The sequence below is a fragment of the Lemur catta genome, chromosome 18, assembly GCF_020740605.2.
Source record: "Lemur catta isolate mLemCat1 chromosome 18, mLemCat1.pri, whole genome shotgun sequence".
Lineage (NCBI taxonomy): Eukaryota > Metazoa > Chordata > Mammalia > Primates > Lemuridae > Lemur > Lemur catta.
This window is the reverse complement of record NC_059145.1, coordinates 25,981,616-26,002,849: the sequence shown is the minus strand read 5'-3', so window position 1 is coordinate 26,002,849 and position 21,234 is coordinate 25,981,616. Positions and strand designations below refer to the sequence as shown.

The following is a 21,234-nucleotide window of genomic DNA, read 5'->3' as shown; positions in this document are numbered from 1 at the left end:
TAAAACAAAATGAGAAAATGATCCTTGTTTGGACATGTTTGATTTTTTTCTCCTTCCTCTGGCCAAATACCATCACCAACCCGGCGGGATAATTTTTCAATGCAAATATGATATTAGCTGCCAAGAACAGGAGCATCAGACCCAATGTGTCCAAAAAGATGAAGACATTCTTTCCTCTGGGGACTTCAAAATGGTCACTATGAAATATTGTGGCCATCATAATTTAGAGGGATGGTTGGACTTCAGATGTCTGGAATAAGTAGTTCCCAACACTGTGTCAGCTGGCATTTCATGAAGAAGATTAAGAATACAGTTGTACAGGTTTTACAGCTACGGAGAAGTCTGCTTCAATTACACAGTACACACAGCCTAATAAATATGTCCCTAGGAGAAACAAATAGCTTGCAAAGTCGGTGACTGCTGGTGGTTTACAGAGCCTTTCACCTCAAAGTCAGAAGCCCTGAACTGGCACAGGTGAGGAGAGACCCAAAGTCATTAATACCTTGGGCTGCTCAAAGACCTAGGCAAGATGGATGATTTGTCTCCATGCGATTCCCGAGAAATAAATGGTCACTTCAGAAAGGGTGTCATTGAAATGTCATGGCTCTATTGTTATTCTCAAAAACATGTGAAGTACACCTGGAAGGCTTAAAAAACTCGGCTTCTCTTCTCATTTCTAAATAAAAATGGGTCTTCACAAGCAAGGGCTGGGTGGGTACAAAAATGACTAACAAGTCTTGAGAACCTAGCTTTGACACACATTTACTCTTCATCACTGCTCTCCAAGGTAAGTACTACTATCACCTCTATTTTGCAGATGAGATAACTGAGACATGGATGGTTAAGTAATATGGCCAAGGTCACATGGTTGGGTGAACAGCTGAGGAGACTTGGTTTTTTGCCAACCCTGTGCTTTTAAATACTAAACTGTACAGTCTCATTCAAAGGTACTCAAACTATTGTGAATTATAGCCCACTATGAAGGGACAAAAACTATTTTATACATACAAAATGCATTCACAGAAAAATTCTCATACAGCTTCATGGAGTACATGGACCTACCATTGACAAATGATGTGCCAGTGGGTCAAGGTATCTTGGACGCATAATTGTGAAACGAATTTAGGAAGACACTTTCTTCTCTACAGATGGCATGGGAGTGTACGCATAGTCAATCAATTTCTCAACATGTCCCTGATATTCTACTCCAAGTCACAGTACCTAAACCATTGACCATGCAAGGCTATACATGCTAAAAATATAAGAAGACGAATCTCTGATTTGGGGCAATGAACCAAGTCTTTAAAGCTACACAACTAACAGGTTGGCCGGCCACCAGCCTTATAAAATACAGTTTTGAAAGTGGGAAAGAGCTTTTTCTGACTAGCAAATGTTTCTTGTCACTACCTAGTAAAGGGATTTTTAAAAAAAAAAACTGGGGTTAGGGAAAAGACAGAGTGAGTCAGAAGTAGAGTGAATTATGGCATCGTCTCTCTAGAGGGGAAAGAAAAAGAACCGTCAAGTTAAAAAGACCACTAATTCATCAAGACCTACCATGAGGCCAATCTTCTTCTCTAGGGAATATTCCCACCAAGATTTTCTTAAGGGTAGAATTAAGCTGGTGTCTCATACGGTTCTAGGAAAGCTCTCTAACTCTATATAGGTTAAAAATATTTGTAATTATGGATGTTTGTCTAAAAACGTTTCTACCTTTGAGGAAGACTCCTTAACTGACAGAGGGACAGCTTGATGTTTCTCCTACCTATATTTCCAATTTGAATTGCTTTTTTTATGCAAATGCTTAAGGGCTGGCTCTGTGACCCATTCCTCTGATCAACAGTGCATTCACAGAGGTTTCCCTGGGATAGGTGAGACTACCGTGGCCTGGAAACTCCCTGGTAGTTCCCCCAAATTTGAAAGTTTGACTTCTAACTGCATAGGATGTATGGGGGGGTTATGAAATAATAGCTGAAAATAGCTTACTGAAAGAAAAAACTGACAAGGATTCCTTTTCTGGGTTGGCAAAACAGGATGCTCTGTGGGCCCTTATTTTAAGGTCACTGGCCCCGAAGGGAGACTTATCACTGTAATTGGTGCTAAGGAGCTTCTAGGTTAAAAAAATACATGCCAGGACCCTTTTCTTCATTTCTCACTTTAGGTTGATTCTTACTCTGCTTATTTTTAGCAATGTAGGTTAGGCACAGGACCAAGACAGAGACCCGGGATGATACCCTGACTTTCGTCCTTTGTTAAGGGCACTAAACCCCTGAAACGCAAGGCCCTTCTTGAGGCTTCTTTATCTCTCCCACCATATGACTCCAAAACCTACCCTGGATCCACCCAAGTCCATCTCCACCCCTAATGTCTTTTCTTGCCTAGATGACCACGAGAGCCTGAAAACTGGTCTCTTTGCTTTATTCTTTACCCCCTATAATCTACTGTCCACACGGAGGCCCAAGACAACTTTTTACAGCATAAATCAGATTATATGGTCTCCTGGCTACATGTCCCTGTGGCTTCCCGGCACAGTTTGAATGAAATACAAACTCTGTTTTCAGTGTCCCACCAAGCCCTCCCGACTCTTTCATTTTACCTCCCACCACTCCTCCTCTGGTGCGGGCATTCCAGCCAGGCCAGCAGTCCCCGCCTCTGGACGGCTCCCTTGCAATCCTCCAGGCATTTTTGCAAGCTGCTCCCCTCTGCCTGGAACACTATGCCTGCAGATCCATCTGTACGCTGGTGACTTCTGGTCACCCAGTACCCTCCTCCAAGAAGCCACCCAGGGGCCCAGGCCATTAGCACATCTGGATGGCCCTTTTTGGACACAGTTCATTCAGGTAGCCCCTTTCCTTTGTTTTCATAGAGCCAACCACTCTCTAAAATTGCCTCTGTGTTTACTTGTCTATTGTTTATATTGTTTATTGTTTACTGTCTCTATTTCAGGGACCTGGTCTATGCTATCAGTCTCTCCTTAGAACAGGATCTGGTCCCCAGTTCAATAAATACCTGTATCTTCTGAACGAACGTGTGCATGTGCAGGGCTCGGAGGGCTGCGGGATGCGCTAATGAACCAAGGGAGAGGGGCTGCGTGGCCTTTCTTTTCATCATCATCATCGCCGCGGTGACTATTTAACAGCTCTTGATCCTTGGTCTGCCCCTTGATTTACTGGTGAGCTGCCGGACTCTCCTGCGCTCACGGCTGCCTCACTCAGCACAGAGAACAAGGTTCCACTGTGCCACCTTGTGTCCTGACTTCCCATCACAACAGATGAGCTCTCCTCTCTCTCCTCTCCTCTTCCCCAAGCCCCCTAAGCTCCCAGCCCCAGCACATGGATGTGTTCTCAAGGATTCTTTGAGATTTAAATAATGCTTCAGGTAAGGATACCTTCCTATCTTTACTTATAAAAGTGACTTTTACTACGACACTGGATTAAAAGGCTCTATCTAAATGCCTCACCTTTCCCCAACAAGAGCAAACACACACAGATGAAAAAGAGTATTTGGGGTCCTTTTCTTCAGGTAAATCCATGAATCTCTTGAGTGGTTTTAATAGACTGACAGGTGTGACTATCACTTTTTTTGTCGCAATGTCCTTTTGCAAAAGAGGAGGGAAATTTTCCAACTTGTTCTGTACGGGCATATATTATTTGGGAATTTCAATTAACTTTATTGCTGAGCTGCTTAATTGGAACTGAGGCCATGCCTGGCACCGTACCAAATTTTATTCTAGTATCTTAAGAAACCATATTAGCCTTAGAAAGCACAGGTCATGGTTAACAACAGCAAGGCAATTGGACTTCGGAGTCCTGCAGCACTGCATTATTCAAAGTGTTTGCAAGTCCGACCTAAAGAAGCCATTTACTGAGGGGTCAGGTTTTTCCAAAGAGCAAGGACACAAGACAAGCAGCCCCATTCATCTCCCGTGGAGGTATTAAATGTCTTCAAAATCTTCTTGCTGAAACAATATCTGAGCTGGTCTAAGTGATCATGTGAATTACAGAGGGAAAAAAGCCGTCTGCTCGACTATGACAATTTCTAATGAATCGCTGCCCCATAGAGCTAGGAGGAGCAGGAGATGCTTATGTTTTGTTCAGCTACTAGATTGCAGGTTTCAGTGAGTCAGTGCTCATTGTAACAACCGTACTGAAAAGCAGAGTACAGGAATCAGTTTCATCCACACACACTCCAACACACACACTATCCCACTCAGGACAAGTATCCATTAGAAATAACTTTTATAGGTCAAGTACATTTAAGATGCAGGGACAGTCCAAGGACTGAGAGGCCACTTAATGAAATATTTTAGCTGGGAACAAGATGTATAACAGAGTGCTGTATTTATGGCAGGGAAGAGTAAGTACACTGGCAATGAAATACATGCTGACCCAGTAAGCATTCGAGTCAACAAGTTTCTCACTGTGGAGAACAAACGCTAGGATTCTTTTGCTTCCTCTCCTGTGTGATTTTGGCTGTTTTCTGGTTTTTTTAGGGGGGTGGGGTGGGTGGGGTGGCACGGTTTCTTGGTCAATGAGGCTCCACTCAGGCTTAAAGTCAATGCAGATGGAGAACTTAATGAAAGCACACACTCAAAATGAATCTTTAAAAGCTGTTATGAAGTTTCTGAGAGTGCTTTTTACATGCAAGAAAGTCATCCATGGATATTTTGGGGTACCCTGGCACATTAAATGTGTCTAGTTCACCCAATTTTTCTCTTGCTTTTGGATTTAACTTTCTCTGGGTTACCCTGAGAACTTACCATAGGACAAAACGATTTCATAAAAGGGTCTGACCAATAAATGTTGTATTACATAAGACTGATGAATCTAACCCTGGCCTTGAATTCAAACTCTGCTTCTCCCTAAATTAAGAGCTGGTGAGGGCAATGGTAAGAGATGCCCTTCCCGTGGTTTGCATTCCAGAGCCCCATTTACACATGACTTCAGCGTGTCCCTCTCCTATCCTATTCTATCCTCAACCTCCTGTGGGGCTCTGCCCTACAGCCCTGATTCTTGGACTTAACATTTCACAAACTGGCAAATTTTCATCACACAGAATTGAGTAGCTGAGATGCTCAGGTGCCAATTCCTTATTTTGTAAACTAAGAAAATTTAAAAGGGGAAGACTAATGACAATTAAGTATCTTTTCATAAGCAAAAAAAAATTTTTTAAAAGGAGGAAGAATAGAATCTATGAAGGAGAGTTGTTCACATGAGGAAAACTTCACTTCATGGGAAACATAATACTCCATCCTAATTTCATTGTTGACTGAAAGAACACCTCTCCTGCTACCTTTTCCCTGAGGCTCCTCCTCCTTGCCTTCCCTTCCCTTTTCTCTCCCCCAGACAACTGAGTCAACGGTATTAAAAACAGCAGGACTGCAACAGCCTCTCTGCCACCTCCCTTGTCTGAAGTCCCATCCCATCGGACAGAGCAAGGGGCTGGAAGCAACACACCCTCCGCCAGGGCAGGGCAGTCTCATTCCGTGCTTAGGACACGCTGAGAGGGGTGCAGTTCCAGCCATGTCTCCGGTGACCGTCTGGAGGCTCAGAGACACTGCCCGGGGCTGGCCCAGGCTGCTGCCAGCTAGGGGCAGAGAGGAGGACTGCTGGGAGATGGTCACAACTGGCCGAGCTGCCACTTCCATTACTGCGCAGATGCAGAAGCAACGTTAAGAAGAAACGGGGAATTCACAGATAAAATTTCTTCTATCCAAAGCCAAAAAAAATCATCGAGAAACGGATTTCATTTGCACCAAAAAAAAAAAAAAAAAAAAAAAACCACAACACAGCATTTCCAATAAGCAAAAACAAGTGGGTGCCAAAGGGGTTAAAGGAGTGGTTCTCAATCATGGCTGGTTTTGCCCTTCAGGGGACACTTGGCCTATGTCTGGAGACATTATTGGTTGTTACAACTGGGGGAGACATTATTGGTGCTTACAACAGAGGGTAGCAAGATACCTTTTGCAATAAAGAGAAACTCAACGGAGTGGGGCTGCAAAACTAATATAAGACAAGACAGAGGCTATCATAATAATATTCCTTATAGCAGGGACTTTTCACATGGAAAACATCACCCAAATTTTCATATGGAACCAAAGTAAGGGTAGAAAATAAACTCTAAAATTAAGGAAAAAACTGTCTGAAGATAGTTGGTTTCTTCTTTGTTTTTTTGTTTGTTTGTTTGTTTTCTAAAGCATAAATTAAACCAAAAAGAAAGGAAAAGTAGCCAGTAACTGAAATTTTGAGATGGTGATGGTGAAAAGAAATTCCTAGGAAATGGGTCCACAACAGGTTTGCACATTCATGTATTCTATCCTTACCTTAGTGAATTCATGCATGCTGTCTTTGGGTCTCACACTCTGCTGCCTGTGGGCCACAGACAGGTCATGAACAAGAGTAAGAACACATATGAGAAATGGCAAGCCTGTGGCAAACTGGAATTGTTGGCTGCAGATAAATGCTTTCAAAATTTAAAGTAATTTTTTAAAAGACTGCTAAAAAATACATGAGTGGATCACACCAAATACTGCCAACAGACCAGTTCACAACTCTAAATCCTTCCTACACTTCAAAACATAGCTTTAGTCTAGAAGTTCTCATCAGAGAGTGATTTTGTCCCCTGGGGAACATTTCCCAATGTCTAGAGACATTTTTGGTTGTCACAGTTGGGGAAAGGGGGCAGGTATGCTACAGGGACCCATTGGATAGACACTAGGGATGCTGTTCAACATCCTACAATTCACAGGATGGACTCCTGTAATAAAGAATTATCTGGCCCCTAAATGTCAAAAAGTGCAGAGCTTGAGACACTCTGCTCCAGTTCACACAGACTCCGTTTGTCATCCCTAGTCCTTCCTGATTCAACTCTTTTTTTTTTTTTTTCTGAGACAGAGTCTTGCTCTGTTGCCTGGGCTAGAGTGCTGTGATGTCAGTCCAGCTCATAGCAACCTCAAACTCCTGGGCTCAAGCGATCCTCCTGCCTCAGCCTTCCAAGTAGCTGGGACTACAGGCGCTTGCCACCATATCCAGCTAATTTTTTCTATTTTTAGTAAAGATGGGGTCTTGCTCTTGCTCAGGCTGGTCTTGAACTCCTAGCAAGCCTCCCGCCTTGGCCTCCCAGAGTGCTAGGATTACAGGCGTGAGTCACCGCACCCAGCCCCAATTTAACTCTTATCCAAATCTGTACAGCACAGACTCAGGCTACACGTTCCTGCTGGTCAAATTCACTTGTTAGTCTTATCTCCCTAACTAGATTGTGAGAACTAGTTTCTCTCCTTATTCCAGAGCTGTGCACAAAGAATATCCTCAGTCCTTGATTACGACCAGGAATGGGTCAAATGGGAAGAGGCTTGTCACACCTGTTAATAGGACTATGAAAATAAATAGCAAAGAAAAACAGCTACAGTGTAACCTCAATTGATTCTACTAAGATAAACATATAGAAATTTCAATAGTTTACTTTTAGGGGAAAAAAGAACGATCTAGTCCCATTTTCTGCATAGTTTAACCTCTCCTGTGTCCTATCTCCTTTCCCTTCTTAAAGACCTCACTCCTGCCGTGAGTGCGTACAATGAATTCTCCTTTCTCCTCTGATCACTAGGTTCTCCTGTCTTCTGAGTCACTCCTATCCACATGCAAGAACGCTGCGCCAACTCCCATCTTAAAAACTAAACCAAACCCTCTCCTTTGCCTCCACATCCCTCTCTAGCTTATACTCTCTTGTTGGTTCTACTTCATGGCAAACCTTGAACAGCTTGTCCAAATCCCCATCCCACTCCCCACCCCCCACCAGCCTGGCCCCTCCAGGCCGAGGTCAGGGGCCCTGCTCTCCAAGGTCTCCATGCCACAGGCAGCACTGCCTCCCTCACAGGCCTCCACCTCTGGACCTACCCGTGCTGCCAGAATCTCCTCGAGACACTGTCTTCTCTTGGATTCCGTGACACCACGCTTTCCTGTTCCTCCTGTTTGCGCTGGCTGTTCCACCTTCACAGGGGCCTCTGCCTTGGTCTGACACCTGAACAGCGACATGCCTTCGAGTTCTGTCTCAGCCTCCTCCTCTCCTTTCCACTCCTCCCCTCGGTAACCTCACTCAGCCTCATGGCTCTAAATACCATCCACATCTGTGTTTTATGAACTTTTGTGAACACGGTCTGTGAAGAGGAATACATCTTACAACACATTTCACACATGCGTCCATATGTGGGTGCATGTGTGTGCACGGACACAGTAAATGTTTCATGAAGAAAGGACTCATCTTTACTGAGTGTGATATACTCTGATATTTTCTGCTCTATTTCACTTTCAAGAAAAACACGGGCTGTAGCCCAATCCATTGATTTCACGGCCTAATGAGTCACAGCCCACAGTTTGTAGAACACTCATTGATACAATAATGGCCCATAAATGTACGTTTCTCCCACCCTAACCTCACCACCACTAAACCAGATCCCAAAGAACTGCCTCTGTTTCTGCTTCACTTGGATGTCAAATGGTCACTTCACAATTAACGTGTGTGGGAAGGAACCCTGACTCCACAGCTCAAGCCCTACCCACTCCTACCCCAGTGCTCAAACCTCAGTGAAGATTCTGCCCAGGTCAACAATTCAGGGGTTGTTTTTTGGCTCTTCCCTTTTCCTTTCCTTCAGCTGAGGTCACCAAACTACAGCCTGTGGGCCACATAAAATTCTCCTGGAACACAACAAACACATCTGTTTACATATCACCTGCTACAAGGGCAGAGTAGAGTAGCGGGGACAGAGACCATATGGCCGGCAAAGCCTAAAATGTCCACTATCTGGCTCGTTACAAGAAAAAGTTTGATATTCGACCTACAGAGTCCCGCTGACTCTCCTTAACACATCCCCAATCCACTGCTACGACTATCGCTCTAGCCAAACCTGCCGATACTTTTGCTCAACCCAACTGCTGCAAGAGCCCCGATAGGTCTCCCCCTTCTACTCCTGCTCCCCCAAAATATATTCTTCACATAGATGCCAGAGGGACTATCTGAACATGTGAATGAGAGCTTGTCCCTTTGCTGCATGAAACTGGACATCACACTAAAATAGAATCTGAACTCCGGATCCTGGTCTCCAGTCTCTGACCTCGGCCCCCACCCCTCTGCTCGCCTTTACCCAGGAACACTGGTCTCCCTTCCAGTTCTTTCTCGGGCTCTTTGCACTAACTGTCCCTTCTTGCTGGAATACTCTTCCCTTCCCTGTAGTCACATCGCGCCACCTAATCTTAAGGAGCCCTCTCACCCCTATGCCCACCTCACCTGCTCACTGCACCTGGTTTGATTTGCTCCAGAGCACTTTCCTCTGGCTGACGCTTTCTTGTTCATCTGTTTATTTTTGCCCATTCTCCCCTTCCCCTAGAATAAAAGCTTCATGAAATGAGGAACCTGTTTGTTTCATTTGCACATGCTTCCACCCGATTCCCAGTGCCTAGACAATGCCTGGCACACGGTGTTCATGAACCTGTCTGCCAGAAAGGAACAACAAAGCAACTCTTTACATTCAAATTCAGCACTTAAGTACAAGCACAAAATAATAATTCCACAGCCTGCCAGTCATGCCAATGGAATTCCACCACCTTTCCAGAAAGGGGAGGGGCTGCTACTTCTCCTTAATGAGAATCCTAACTCACAGGCACGGACACATTTATAATAAATAATGCATATAAGCAAGGAACTCCGGGCACTAAGCGTACCTTCAAGGAGAATGAGACATTGCCTTGTGGAAAAAAAAAAAAAGGTAAAAGTTTTAGGTGTGCCAACCACTTTGCATTATGAATATAACATGAATAAAATTCAAATCATCCAATAATGTTTGAAATTGCATATAAATGTTAGAATAAATAAGTGAGGCTTGCTTAGGTTTAAAAACTATAAGGCCAAAAATCGATGAAGAAACCAGATTTCCTGAAGATGTGAAAGCGAGGAGTAATTTTTTATGCATTATGTAATGAAAGAACCAAAATAGAAACATTTTTATATTTATCTCACCTCTTGCTGTAAGTCATCTCAAATATAAACGTGACCTATCATTCTATAAAGAATTCTCAAATAAAATCCTCGATAACTTTAAACCATGGCAAATAAATCAAAATAGCAACTCACAACTGCATTACTAATAAAGGCCAGAAGCCCCCTTAGTAGAAAATTCGAATGCCATCCTGTAAAGCACCAGGGAAGTGCTAGGGAGTTTGCTCATTCTAACTTGAACAACTTTTAACTGCTAGGAAGATCCGCACAGCATGCTGGATCTGACAAGAGCCCTCAACTTCTAAAATTGTTAGAAAAACTAAGCACCATAGGTAAGCGGTGAGGTCAATCAAGTCTGAGATGCTGAATCACTAAATCAGATAAATACACCTAGGAGACTTCAACATCTTCCTTTTTTAAATAGAGTTGTGACAAACTGTAACTTGCTGATACCTCATGTGGCAGATTATACATATTTGATACATAAGAATTTTAGTTGAGTTTTTCTTGTATTTTAAAATTTCTTCCACTTTTTGGATTAAAGGTACTTTAACAAAATAATTTAAATTAAGCTCCTTAAACAACATTGGTCCAGCATAAAAGCTGAGATGCTTCCCGGCCAGGAGGAGTTCTGTAATCCCTTTGAAAATTCGATGAGACCATGCCAGGATTGGGAAAGTGGAGATTGCTCCAAGCATTTAAACTTTATAAGTCATAAATTCTCCAAGTCTCAATTTTTTGCAGCTCCTTAACATCTAGTTAACACATATAAAGAGCTTAGAGCAGCACCTCTGCCAGGAAAGAATTTAATAAATAGGACTTATTTTCATTAGGATCTGTATAAAAAGAAATTAATTAGTCATGAAGTTGCTTTCAATTCCATAATTTTCTTCTATTCAAAGTTATCAAAAAATAAGAGAAATGGTAAAATAAAGGATATTCACTATCTCACTTCTGAGAATAAAATAATTTTAAAATTGCTAGAACTGTGCTGTCCAACAGCACTTGCTGTGACGATGGAAATATTCTCTATCTGGTCTCCAACACAGCAGCTACTGGCCACATGTGGCTATTGAGCACTTGAAATGTGGCCAGTTGGACTGAGAAACTGAATTATATTTTTCTTTATTTTTCTTGCTCTGTTGTCCAGGCTGGGGTACAGCAGCATGATCATAGCTCGCTACAACCTTGGACTCCTGGCCTCAAGCGATCCTCCTGCCTCAGCCTCCCAAAGTGCTGGGTAGGATTACAGGTGTTAGCCACTGTGCCTGACCTGAGTTTTAAATTTCAATTTTAATTCATTAGACAGTAGCTACTTTACTAGATGCCAGAGAACATGCTTTTGGACCTGCATGATTCACTGGTGTGGGGTGCCAGTATCTTGACCTACAGACACACTGATCAATGTATTTCCTTGTCATTTAGGGCAGCCTGTGACACAGGCTTGTCATTTAGGCATTTGCTTGTCACAGAGGGCACCGGCTTTGCAAACAGACCTGGGTTCAGATTCAGACTTTCTCCCCTTTTAGCTGTGTGATTTCAATCTCCTGCTGCCTGTTTCCTCAGCTATCATGAGAGCTCTTACACCTCCTAAAGTTCTCTTGAGGATTAGCATGTATGAAAGCGAAGGGCCTAGCATTAACCCATTTTTTCATTCAATACACCTAATTTTCTGAATACTTACAATGTGCCAGACACTGTTTTAGGCAGTGGGGATAAAGTAGTGATTGGGACCAAGTCCTGGCTCTCGTGAGCATCACAAGCAGGTGTGAGAGCATAGGGAAGACCATAGAGTGGTGGTGATGGTGGGGGACGCTGCTGTGTCTTGTGTGGAGCAGTCAGAGCAGGTTTCTCAGATGACAGGGGGTGAAAGGACCTCTAGGCAGAGGCTGGAAGGATGTGAGTGAGGGAACCCTGGGGCTACATGGGAGAAGAAAGGTACAGACAGAGGGAGAAGCAACTGCCAGGGCCCTGACATGGGACTTTGGAGTTTACGCTGAATGACCGTAGGCCACGTTGACACGAGGAGGGCCTTGATCCCATTCATTTTAAATCACTCCAGCTGGAGGAAGCTCTGAGCCCTGTTGTGAGGCCACTGCCAGGCCAGGTGCCATGAGACGGCTGGCAGAGGCCAGGGAAGAGGTGGCATGTAAACCGAGCATGGATACACTAAGGAGGGAGAGCTGACGGTATCTGCTGATGTGAATACACAGGGCTCCAACACTATTAGGACATCACTCTATAAACACCCTGGGTTCCCCTTTCTGAGGCCCTGCAGCTCAATTTGAGACATTCTGGCAGCTAAACATGTTAAGTAGTACAATTTGTAATTCATTCTTCAGTCCAAGATCAAAGGACAAAGAGAAGAGAGGCACCTGATACCTGAGTTTAACTCTCAGGTGCACTGCTCAGGATAACTCTAATTATGATAGGTTTGCATCATTTCAGAAGGAAAACACATACACATACACACACACACACACACACACACACACACACACACACACACGAGCTAATGCTAATGATGCGCTTGGATGATGAGATTAGATATTGCTTTTCCCTGTTTGGATCAATGACAATTTAATGAACTAAATATCATCAATAAATTTTGATGAGAATTAAGTGGCATCAATTTGCCCATGGACTTCATACTTTATTCATTCCTTTATGCATAAGACACACTCTTCAACAGTTATGGTACTAAAGCAGATTCTTTGCAACGTGAGCCAGGAGGCTGTTTAGCAGAGTGGTAAGCATTATTTAGAGCCAGAATTCCTGGGTTCAAATCCTAGCTTTGCCACTCGCCAGCTGTGTGATTTTGGGTAAATCACTGAAACTCTCTGGGTCTCAGCTTCCTCATCTCTAAAATGGAGCTAAGACTGTACTTATCGCAGAGGGCTTTTATGAATTATGATACGTAAAATGTTTAAAAATATGCCTGGCACATTGTAGAAGTGCTTATTTATTGAAAGTCTTATACATGCTTTACCAAACGAACCATAATTTCCTTTGCTTTATAGTAACCAAATTTAGTTGTGGGGTTTCAAGACCTACAACAAAATTTTTTTTCCCCCTAGCATAGAAGCTAAAAATCAGTGTCTTCATTTTATAGAGGATCCTGAGCATTGCAAACTGGTAGCAGCTCCAATGTGGTCACAACAATGAAGTGTTGAGAGATTTTATTTACATATGTATGTATATGAGCATGCGTGTAGATGCATTGCATGTACCACAATAACATGCCTGGCACATAGTAAGTACTCAGTAAATGATAGCAGTAACATTATCATTGTCATTACCATCCCCACCACCATTTTCATATCGAATTTTTGCTGTTTAACTCTCACTATCGTCTGTCTAGAGTTATGAAGTGTGACTATACAGCTACATGATTAATTTTCTATTGTGACTTATGAATCAAGTTTAATTTATTCAGGTAGTATTTACTGAGACCTTACCACTTCCCAGGTTCCCCATGAAGTGCCAGGGATACAAGAGTAAAAGGAAATTTTAACATTTCGTGACTTTATAATTAGACCCTAAAATTACTTAGTGATCTGACAAAAGTATTCAGTATACGGTCTGTGCAAACCGGAAAGCAAAAGATCACTTCCATTACTGCTGTGATCAGTAAAGGGCGGTGGGAGACGGGACTCACGATGAGCATCTCCAATGTCAAGTCGTCCCTTCTGCTTCCTCTGAAGTAGAAACATGGAGAACGTGGGAGCTGAAGTGGACCTTAGGGAAGACTGAGAAATCCACTGCTGATAAAGTAGACTTTAAAAGAAGAACATTGCTCCAAAATGAAAATAATTTTTTATAATAGCTTTATAAACTTATTTTTCTGCAAGTTATATGTCATAGAATCAAAACTAGAAGACACTGTGGGGGCATGAGCCTAACATTATCTGCAATTCTAGCTGTACATCAGAATCACCAGAACTTATTAAAAAAAAATACAGATGCCTGAACATCATATCTTAGAGCTTTTTTTTTTTTTTTTTTATTAAATAAAAAGCCATCTGCACTCAACTGCTTCTGGTATTAGGCACTATCAGTAAAACACCACCGATTGATTTATCAGGTGATTACCACTATGTCAGTGATTGGCACAAATGCTACCTTATTTAATCTACGTATATCATATGCCTATGCAAGACAAGTATTATTCCTATGTTTTGCCGATGGTGAACTAAGCTCAGAGACGGTAAGTAACTTGCCTAAAGTCACAGAGCAAGCAAAGGAGCTGGGATCCAAACCTGCATCCTCTGGCTCCAGAATCTTGTGTTCTTTCCTCTATACAACAATAAAGCCATTCTTGGCATAAATTAGAGCCAGAAGGGGCTTCTCCAAAGATTTTCCAGTTCAAAACATCCACTTTTTAAATAAAAAATGAGCATGTCAGGGCAGAAGTAGGGTATACAGCAGTTTAAGACCAGAGTTTGATTCAGAGGCCAGCTCCTGACACCTCCCAGTGACGTTTTCCTCACTTTCTCTCGAAAGCAAAGCACATATTCTCCACTTTTTACTAAGTATTGACAAATCTTCTCTTGAAACAGAGTGTTCTGACTCAACACAAAGTCACATCTTAAAGAGTGTCACACCACTAATATGTGTGAATTAGCTGAATACACAAAATATTTGACACAGAGGGGCACAGGTAGTTACGATACCTACATATAATTCCTTTTTTCAAAAAGTGAAAAACCTTTATCGGATACATTTTATATACTTTATTAATTTAAAAAAAATCTCTTCAGTAATCACCGTCTAGCCTGACTTTCCAAACACCTCAGACAAGTGTCTAGACTCACACTGGTATCAGGTGACAGGATTGCTCAATGCAAATGCTGTGTTCAAAACAAAACAATAAAAAGCACTCTCCTGACCAAACAGCAGGGGGAGAAGGAGGACAGGACACACGACCGTTAGACTGGAGCCAGGCACAGAAGGCGGCACTGCCCTTTCAATACCTGCGTGATGGACCAACGTGCAGGGAGATATTCATGCAGATATTCAGGAACGGTCTCAGCTGCCTGGGCATGTGGATGAACATCCCCCAGCAACTCCAAGCCAGACCCCAGAAATTTACAAATGATATTTCAACCTCTGCTCAATTTTCAGATGGAGGGAGGGAGACTGACTAAAGATGCTAAAAATGAAATGTACTGGATCTTGACAAGAACAAATGTCAAAAATGAGCTCCGGAGATTCAGAATTAAAATAGACGCTACAAACATAGCCGGTTCTGCCCAAAGTAGGAAAAGTCATTCTTTAAAGCATAGAAAGCTTCATCCTCAAGATAGGAGCCCCTGAGCAGGGTGAACGGTGTGGATTGGATGAGTTTACCAATGTGCTTACTAGCAGTTACAACCAAAATGAGATTCACTAGAAAGAATCAGTGAAGTGGCCATTTATGTTCTCATTTAACCTAGCAGTTGTCTTGTTCCTTCCTCAAACCTTCTCCTTATACCCCCTCCATACAGGAGAGATGATTAAATGTCAGCCCTGATTCAAGTAACTAATATATGGCAGAAACAAATATATTTATATGCTTTTGAGAATGATTAATAGTAGCTGGTGTTAGCCTGCCAACTGCAGATGTACAAACTTTCTATCTTACACATAAATCAAACACAAGACATATGGCGTATTTTAAAGACTGCTGATGTTACAGTGATTTTAAATTAGGTACTGGAATAAACTATGTAGATGTTGACTAATGTGACAATATATTCTGGATCTTTCCATATGAATGCTATAAAATATAATAGCATTAGCAAAAAGAAGGTCTTAGGAATTAAGAAAAGAGATCACAAACATATTTAAAATCAAGGAGTATGTTTCTACAATCGTTTCCTGGTTTAGACAAATTCATTGCAATATGGTTCCAGACAGTATTGTAAGTTAGTGGGTTGTAATCAGACTTTCTATCTGGTCTCCTTAGAAGGGAATCTAATGGGATAGAAAAACTCAACACATTGATAGGAGAGTGAAGGAGCAAACAGATGAGGTAGGAGAAAAGGGTGGTTTGTGACTGTCAAATGAGCAGTGGCTGAATCAGAGATGTGTCTGATGTACCAAGAACTATTTAAAAGTTTCCAGGTTGTCAGCCACTGTATTCAGCAATTATGTAAAAAATCAGTGCTATTCAGAGTCAAGTAGGGCAGAGCAATGGACTGGAAACCACAGAGCAAGGGTGGACTTCTCAGTCCTCCTGTGGCTGGCACCTTCCTATCTGCCAGGGAAGTAGTGAAGATCAGACCAGAGGCATGTGCAGGTACAAAAGCGCTTTGTAAATTGCCAATTTGTCTATAAGTGCCAGGCATCATCATCATCGTCACTCTTACGTTCAAGTCATTACCTACTACATCTTGGTCATTGTCTACAAACCAATTATCTGAGCAGTCAACTGATCCAGGTACAAGAAGAGACTTCAAAATTATTTGGTAGAAATAACATTCTCAAAAATAAAATCTGCCCGGTGGCTTTTATAATTGCTCCATAAGAAGGGTTGACTGAGCATTTCGGTTCACACAGACAATTCCTCTGTAGTTTGGATTTCCTTCCAAGGACCCCAGTCATTTTGATCACAGAACATGCAGCTTCATGAAAGCATGAGAACGTGGCTGCTGGGACACAAATGAGCTCCACTGTTGCAACAGAACAAAGAAGAAATAAAAATGTGGTTCTTGATCTCTTTTCAGAGGGCACAAATACGCTGTGCATGAAATAAATCATGCTGGCGAGGAACAAGGGAACAACCATTCTCAGGCCCACTGTGTAACATGATCAGTCAACACTAGTCACAAGTATATATCCCAGGAGTAAGACATTTCATTATGGTGGAAAATATTTCTTAATGAGAGGTCTTGGGATTTCAGGCACGGCAAGGTTGGGTGGGGGTGCAGGCGAGGAGAAAGAAGGAAGCTTAAGGTCTCAAGATTCAGAATATCTCTGAGATCTCTGAGATTCTCAACCACTTCATTAAGATGCGAGTATGTTAATGGACATTTTTAATATGATTAGTGGAGCTGTTGTTCCTGCCAATTATGAGTAATCACATACCTATTCATTCATTCAATACCTATTCATTCATGAATACCTAGAAGGAGTCAGGTGTTGAGTTAAATGCTGGGGATAACAGGCGTCAACATGCAGACATGGGCCCTGGCTTTATGGAGCTTATATTCCAGCGAAAGAGAGACAAAGAAAAATAAATAAATATACAAAATAATGCCTTGTGCTAATAATAGTGATCATGATACAGGCCAAGAAGAAATGGCGTGATGTGGTAAAGATTACATGGAGGTGTCAGGGAGCTACTTTAGATAAAGTGATCAGAGAAGCCCTCTCTCTGGAACTCTGAATGAGACTGAGCCAGGCGGGAAGAGCAGGGAACGGAGCATTCCAAGCAGAGGCAACAGCAAGTGCAAAGGCCCTGAGATAGGAAAGGGCTTGAAGCACTAAAGGATCTCCAGAAAAGAAGGCAGTGTGGCCAAAGCACCCTAAGAAAGGGGAAAGGAATGTTACACGAGGTTGGAGGAGTGCGCCAAAGCCACATTTTGCATGCTTTGCAGGCCAGGTTCAGGTTCACATTCGGGATACTCAAAGGATACAGATTTTAAATCTTAATGGTTCCCGAAAGGTACAATCTGATTTATGTTTTAAAGTATCACTCCAACTGCATATGTATAAATCACAGCCTTTATATGCTTAAAGAGGCTATCATTTAGAGAAATCAGAAGGCATTTGGAATGCATTTCCAAACATTTAAATAAAAATGAATTTAAAGTAGTACACGCTTGAAAAAGCCCCAAATAGCCACCTGAAGGCCAATAAGTTAAGCAATGATTTGGGGGTTAAAAAAAAGTCAAAGAGCAAAACAAAGCTACGTACCTCCTCGTTGCACCAACAGTGTGACCTCACTTCCCTTAGGACACTCGATCAGCATATCCACCACTTGGTTGTGAGTTAGAGCCTGCACGTTCTTCTTATTAACTTCCACTATAAGATCCCCTTCTTTCAGGCCTCGGCACCTTGGACTGTCAACAATCTGTTTCACTCTTTGGCCGCCACCACCAGGACTGTCTGCGATAGTAAAACCAAAGCCCATCGGCCCTTTGACTATATGGACAGTTATGAGTTCCGGCTGAGTGGCTATGGAGGATGCCAAAGAGACAGTGTCATTGGGATAACCATGGGGACCATTTGAAGCCATGTCAGCGGGGCTGCTTGGCCTGGCGTCCTTCATGCCGTTGACTTTGCCTGTTTTACTGCTGTGGCTGGCTGGCGAATCATAGGTCTCCTGCCCATTCACAATAATTGGTTCTTTATCCAAAATGGCTACCGAGGTCACTAGACTGGTATTGGGGTCATCTGGGTCAAAAGGCAATGGATAACCTCGGCAGAGTTCAAGGTCCACACTGGCACCAATGGGAATGGACTGGAAGATTTTCACAACTTGAGCATGCGTGTGTCCCAAAACACAGGTGTCATTCACGCTGACAATTACGTCCCCTGTAAAAGGTAAGAGTTTGGGGGTTTAAAAAAACAGCACCCAGAAAAGTGATATCAATACTAAAACATAACATTCTACTAATACAAAGCTAAAATGAAACTGGATTTGGGGGTGAAACTATTGGATGTAAAGGGACTGCTTCTATTACTGATTTGTTAAAAATTTTTCATTTTTCATTATTGTAGGTACATAATAGTTGCATATATCTATAGAGTATAAGTGATATTTTGATACAGGAATATTAATCAAATCAGGGTAATTGGTGTATCCATCACCTCAGGCATTTATCATTTCTTTGTGTTAGGAACATTTCAATTTCACTCTTTTAGCTATTTTAACAGTTAATAAAGCATTCTTTCAGCATCTAGTGTCTTCCCTGCTAATGAGAATATAATAATCACTGAAAGAATACTGAAGCTTTCTTTCAAAAAAATTCTCACGGCAGAAATCCAAGTTTAGAATTCATTCATTCAAGCGGATCTATGTTTCAGTAAATTACTGCTTTACTATGCTCAATAACACCCTAAGTTTTTCAAAGTTAAAATGGCTTCAAAGGTTTTAAAAAGTACCAAGGGATGGATTTATGTAGTGTAAAGATCTGGCTCACTCTCAAGGAGCTTAAAGGACATTTGTACACCTGTGCAACCATGATGTTGTTTGTTCTTGTTCGAGGGCTGGGTAGGAGTCTCACCACGCAGAACGTGCTAAGGCCATGTGGACTCTACCTGTTTCCATCTTGCCGTCCAATGCAGCAGGACCGTCTAGGACCAAGCTCTTGATCTGGAGAAACTCATCAGGTTCATCCCCTCCGACCACCGTGAAGCCAAAGCCACGACTGCTTTTCCGCAGCTTCGTGTGAATGAACTTGCCTTTCAACTCAGAAGGGTTTCGTGTAAAAAAGGGTTTGCCTGGATTAAAACAAGAAAAGCACAAGGAACCATGAGTGAAAAGGTGAATTAAATACAGTGTGAGAAAACATACAGATAACTCTCCAAGCCTGTGTGCTGGGGCCTTTGGGCATGTACATGTCTTAAGAAAGTCTTCTCTTGATTTCAGTAACAAGGGTGTCCCAGGCACCATTTTTTTTTTAAAGACAGGTGTACTGCATTTAATACACAGGGTGCATCGGCTTGAGGGTCCAAAAGAAAATACTAGAGAAGGATGAAATTGGTCCCAATTATGTGACACACTTCTTAGTTAAAGTTCACGTATAGCAACTGAGGCTCTACAAGCTCCTTCACAGAAAATGGAATCAGTCTGTTTTGTGTCTTTTTTTTTTTTTTTTTTTTTGTAATACAGGTTCCAAAATGCTGCCTTTGGCTTGGCTTCCACTTATAAAAGCAACTGAGCAAAAACTTTAGTTTTTAATCAAACAGAAAACTCAGGCTGAAAATCCACAGATAATACCAGAAAATACATTATGGTCACAAAGAATAATGTGACAAAAATGTAGAATCACTATTTCAAAATTGAGGGTCATAACTTAAATTCTACATTCAATTGATTTTCCCTACTTATTGGCACTTTTTAATGATCAGTGAAATAGTCAACACATATCCACTGCTAATATTTACTGTTTTAAGAAAGCTTAGGACATGTAGCTTAGGATACTAAAAAAAAAAAAAGCCAACAAAAAAACCAAAAACAAACTCCCAACTAACCTAAGTAGTAACTAAGAAGAGCCACACAGCTCTAAATTCAGCTGTCTTATTTAAGATAAATTAACAGATATTGTATTTAGATAATATAGGTAAATAAATTCCAAACATGCTACCTAAAGTTTTGTTGAGTTTTCTTGATATATTCAAAAATAACATTTTAGACACAAATCAGAAAGTTTTAGGGGGAGGTTTTATTAGATACTTCTCTACAATTGAGAAACTCACTGGAATTTTTCCGGTTATCCCAAGTAGTGGACCTAATTCCACTAGCTGACTCTTTCCTCTCTCCTAATTTCATGTCCTGTGTCCTGCTCTGGCCACAGTGGCCCCATCACCCCATCTGTTCCATTTCATTTCTATCAAGTATGTTATCAAAAAAAAAAAAAAAGGAGAGAGAAAAAGAAGTTCCCATATACCCCTGGCAGCAGGAGCCTGGCACCCAGAAAGGAAGGTTATTTTTGGTTAGCTCTATCTAAAAGGCCTTAAAAAGGTCTCTGGGCATGCATACAATTTTTAATTGCATATTTTAAGAGTTTTTGGCTCTTAAAGAAAGCTCTTTTAAACTGCCTGTAGTCAGAGGTCCGCTCACTAACCGCCTCTCTAGCGCAGTCCCAAGGCTTACTGGGAGCTTGACAGACTACAGCCGTCACAGTGGCTAAAGAAAGGCAAGACTTAGTAGGATTTGTCATGCAAAGTCACCTGACAAGGCACCAGGAGGGTGATATCACTTGCAGCAAGGGCTTTGGGGGACACAGCTGCCAAGCCAATTACCAGATGGAAAATTGATGAGAGGTAAGGTAACCCCCCCAATTTTATTTTGGGGGTGGGAGGTGAATGACCTACACTCCTGCAGCAGAGGCTGCTAGGAATTTCCAGAAGCTTGGAAAAAAACCACGTTTCTGTTATGCAGAGACGTCGACAGCCATTACCTTCTCAGGGAGACTTTTCCTAACCATGTTATTAAAAATTACAGTACCTCCGCCAATATTCCTGATCCCCATTCCCTGCTTTATTTTTGTCCTAACTACTGACCACTTTCCAACAGGGTATACATCTAACTTACTGGTT

At 42.0% G+C, this 21,234-nt stretch overlaps 1 protein-coding gene across 10 annotated transcripts in view; it reads right to left on the bottom strand.

Annotated features, from left to right (window-relative positions):
- Positions 1–21,234, bottom strand: part of MAGI1 (membrane associated guanylate kinase, WW and PDZ domain containing 1) — a 602,084-nt gene that overhangs the window by 53,533 nt on the left and 527,317 nt on the right. For all 10 annotated transcript variants that reach the window (XM_045530900.1, XM_045530901.1, XM_045530902.1 and 7 more), the window contains 2 exons: positions 19,231–19,413; positions 17,884–18,504 (listed from right to left, as the gene is read on the bottom strand). In XM_045530900.1, the coding sequence (XP_045386856.1) occupies positions 17,884–18,504; positions 19,231–19,413 (804 nt within the window). The remainder of the gene's footprint in view (positions 1–17,883; positions 18,505–19,230; positions 19,414–21,234) is intronic.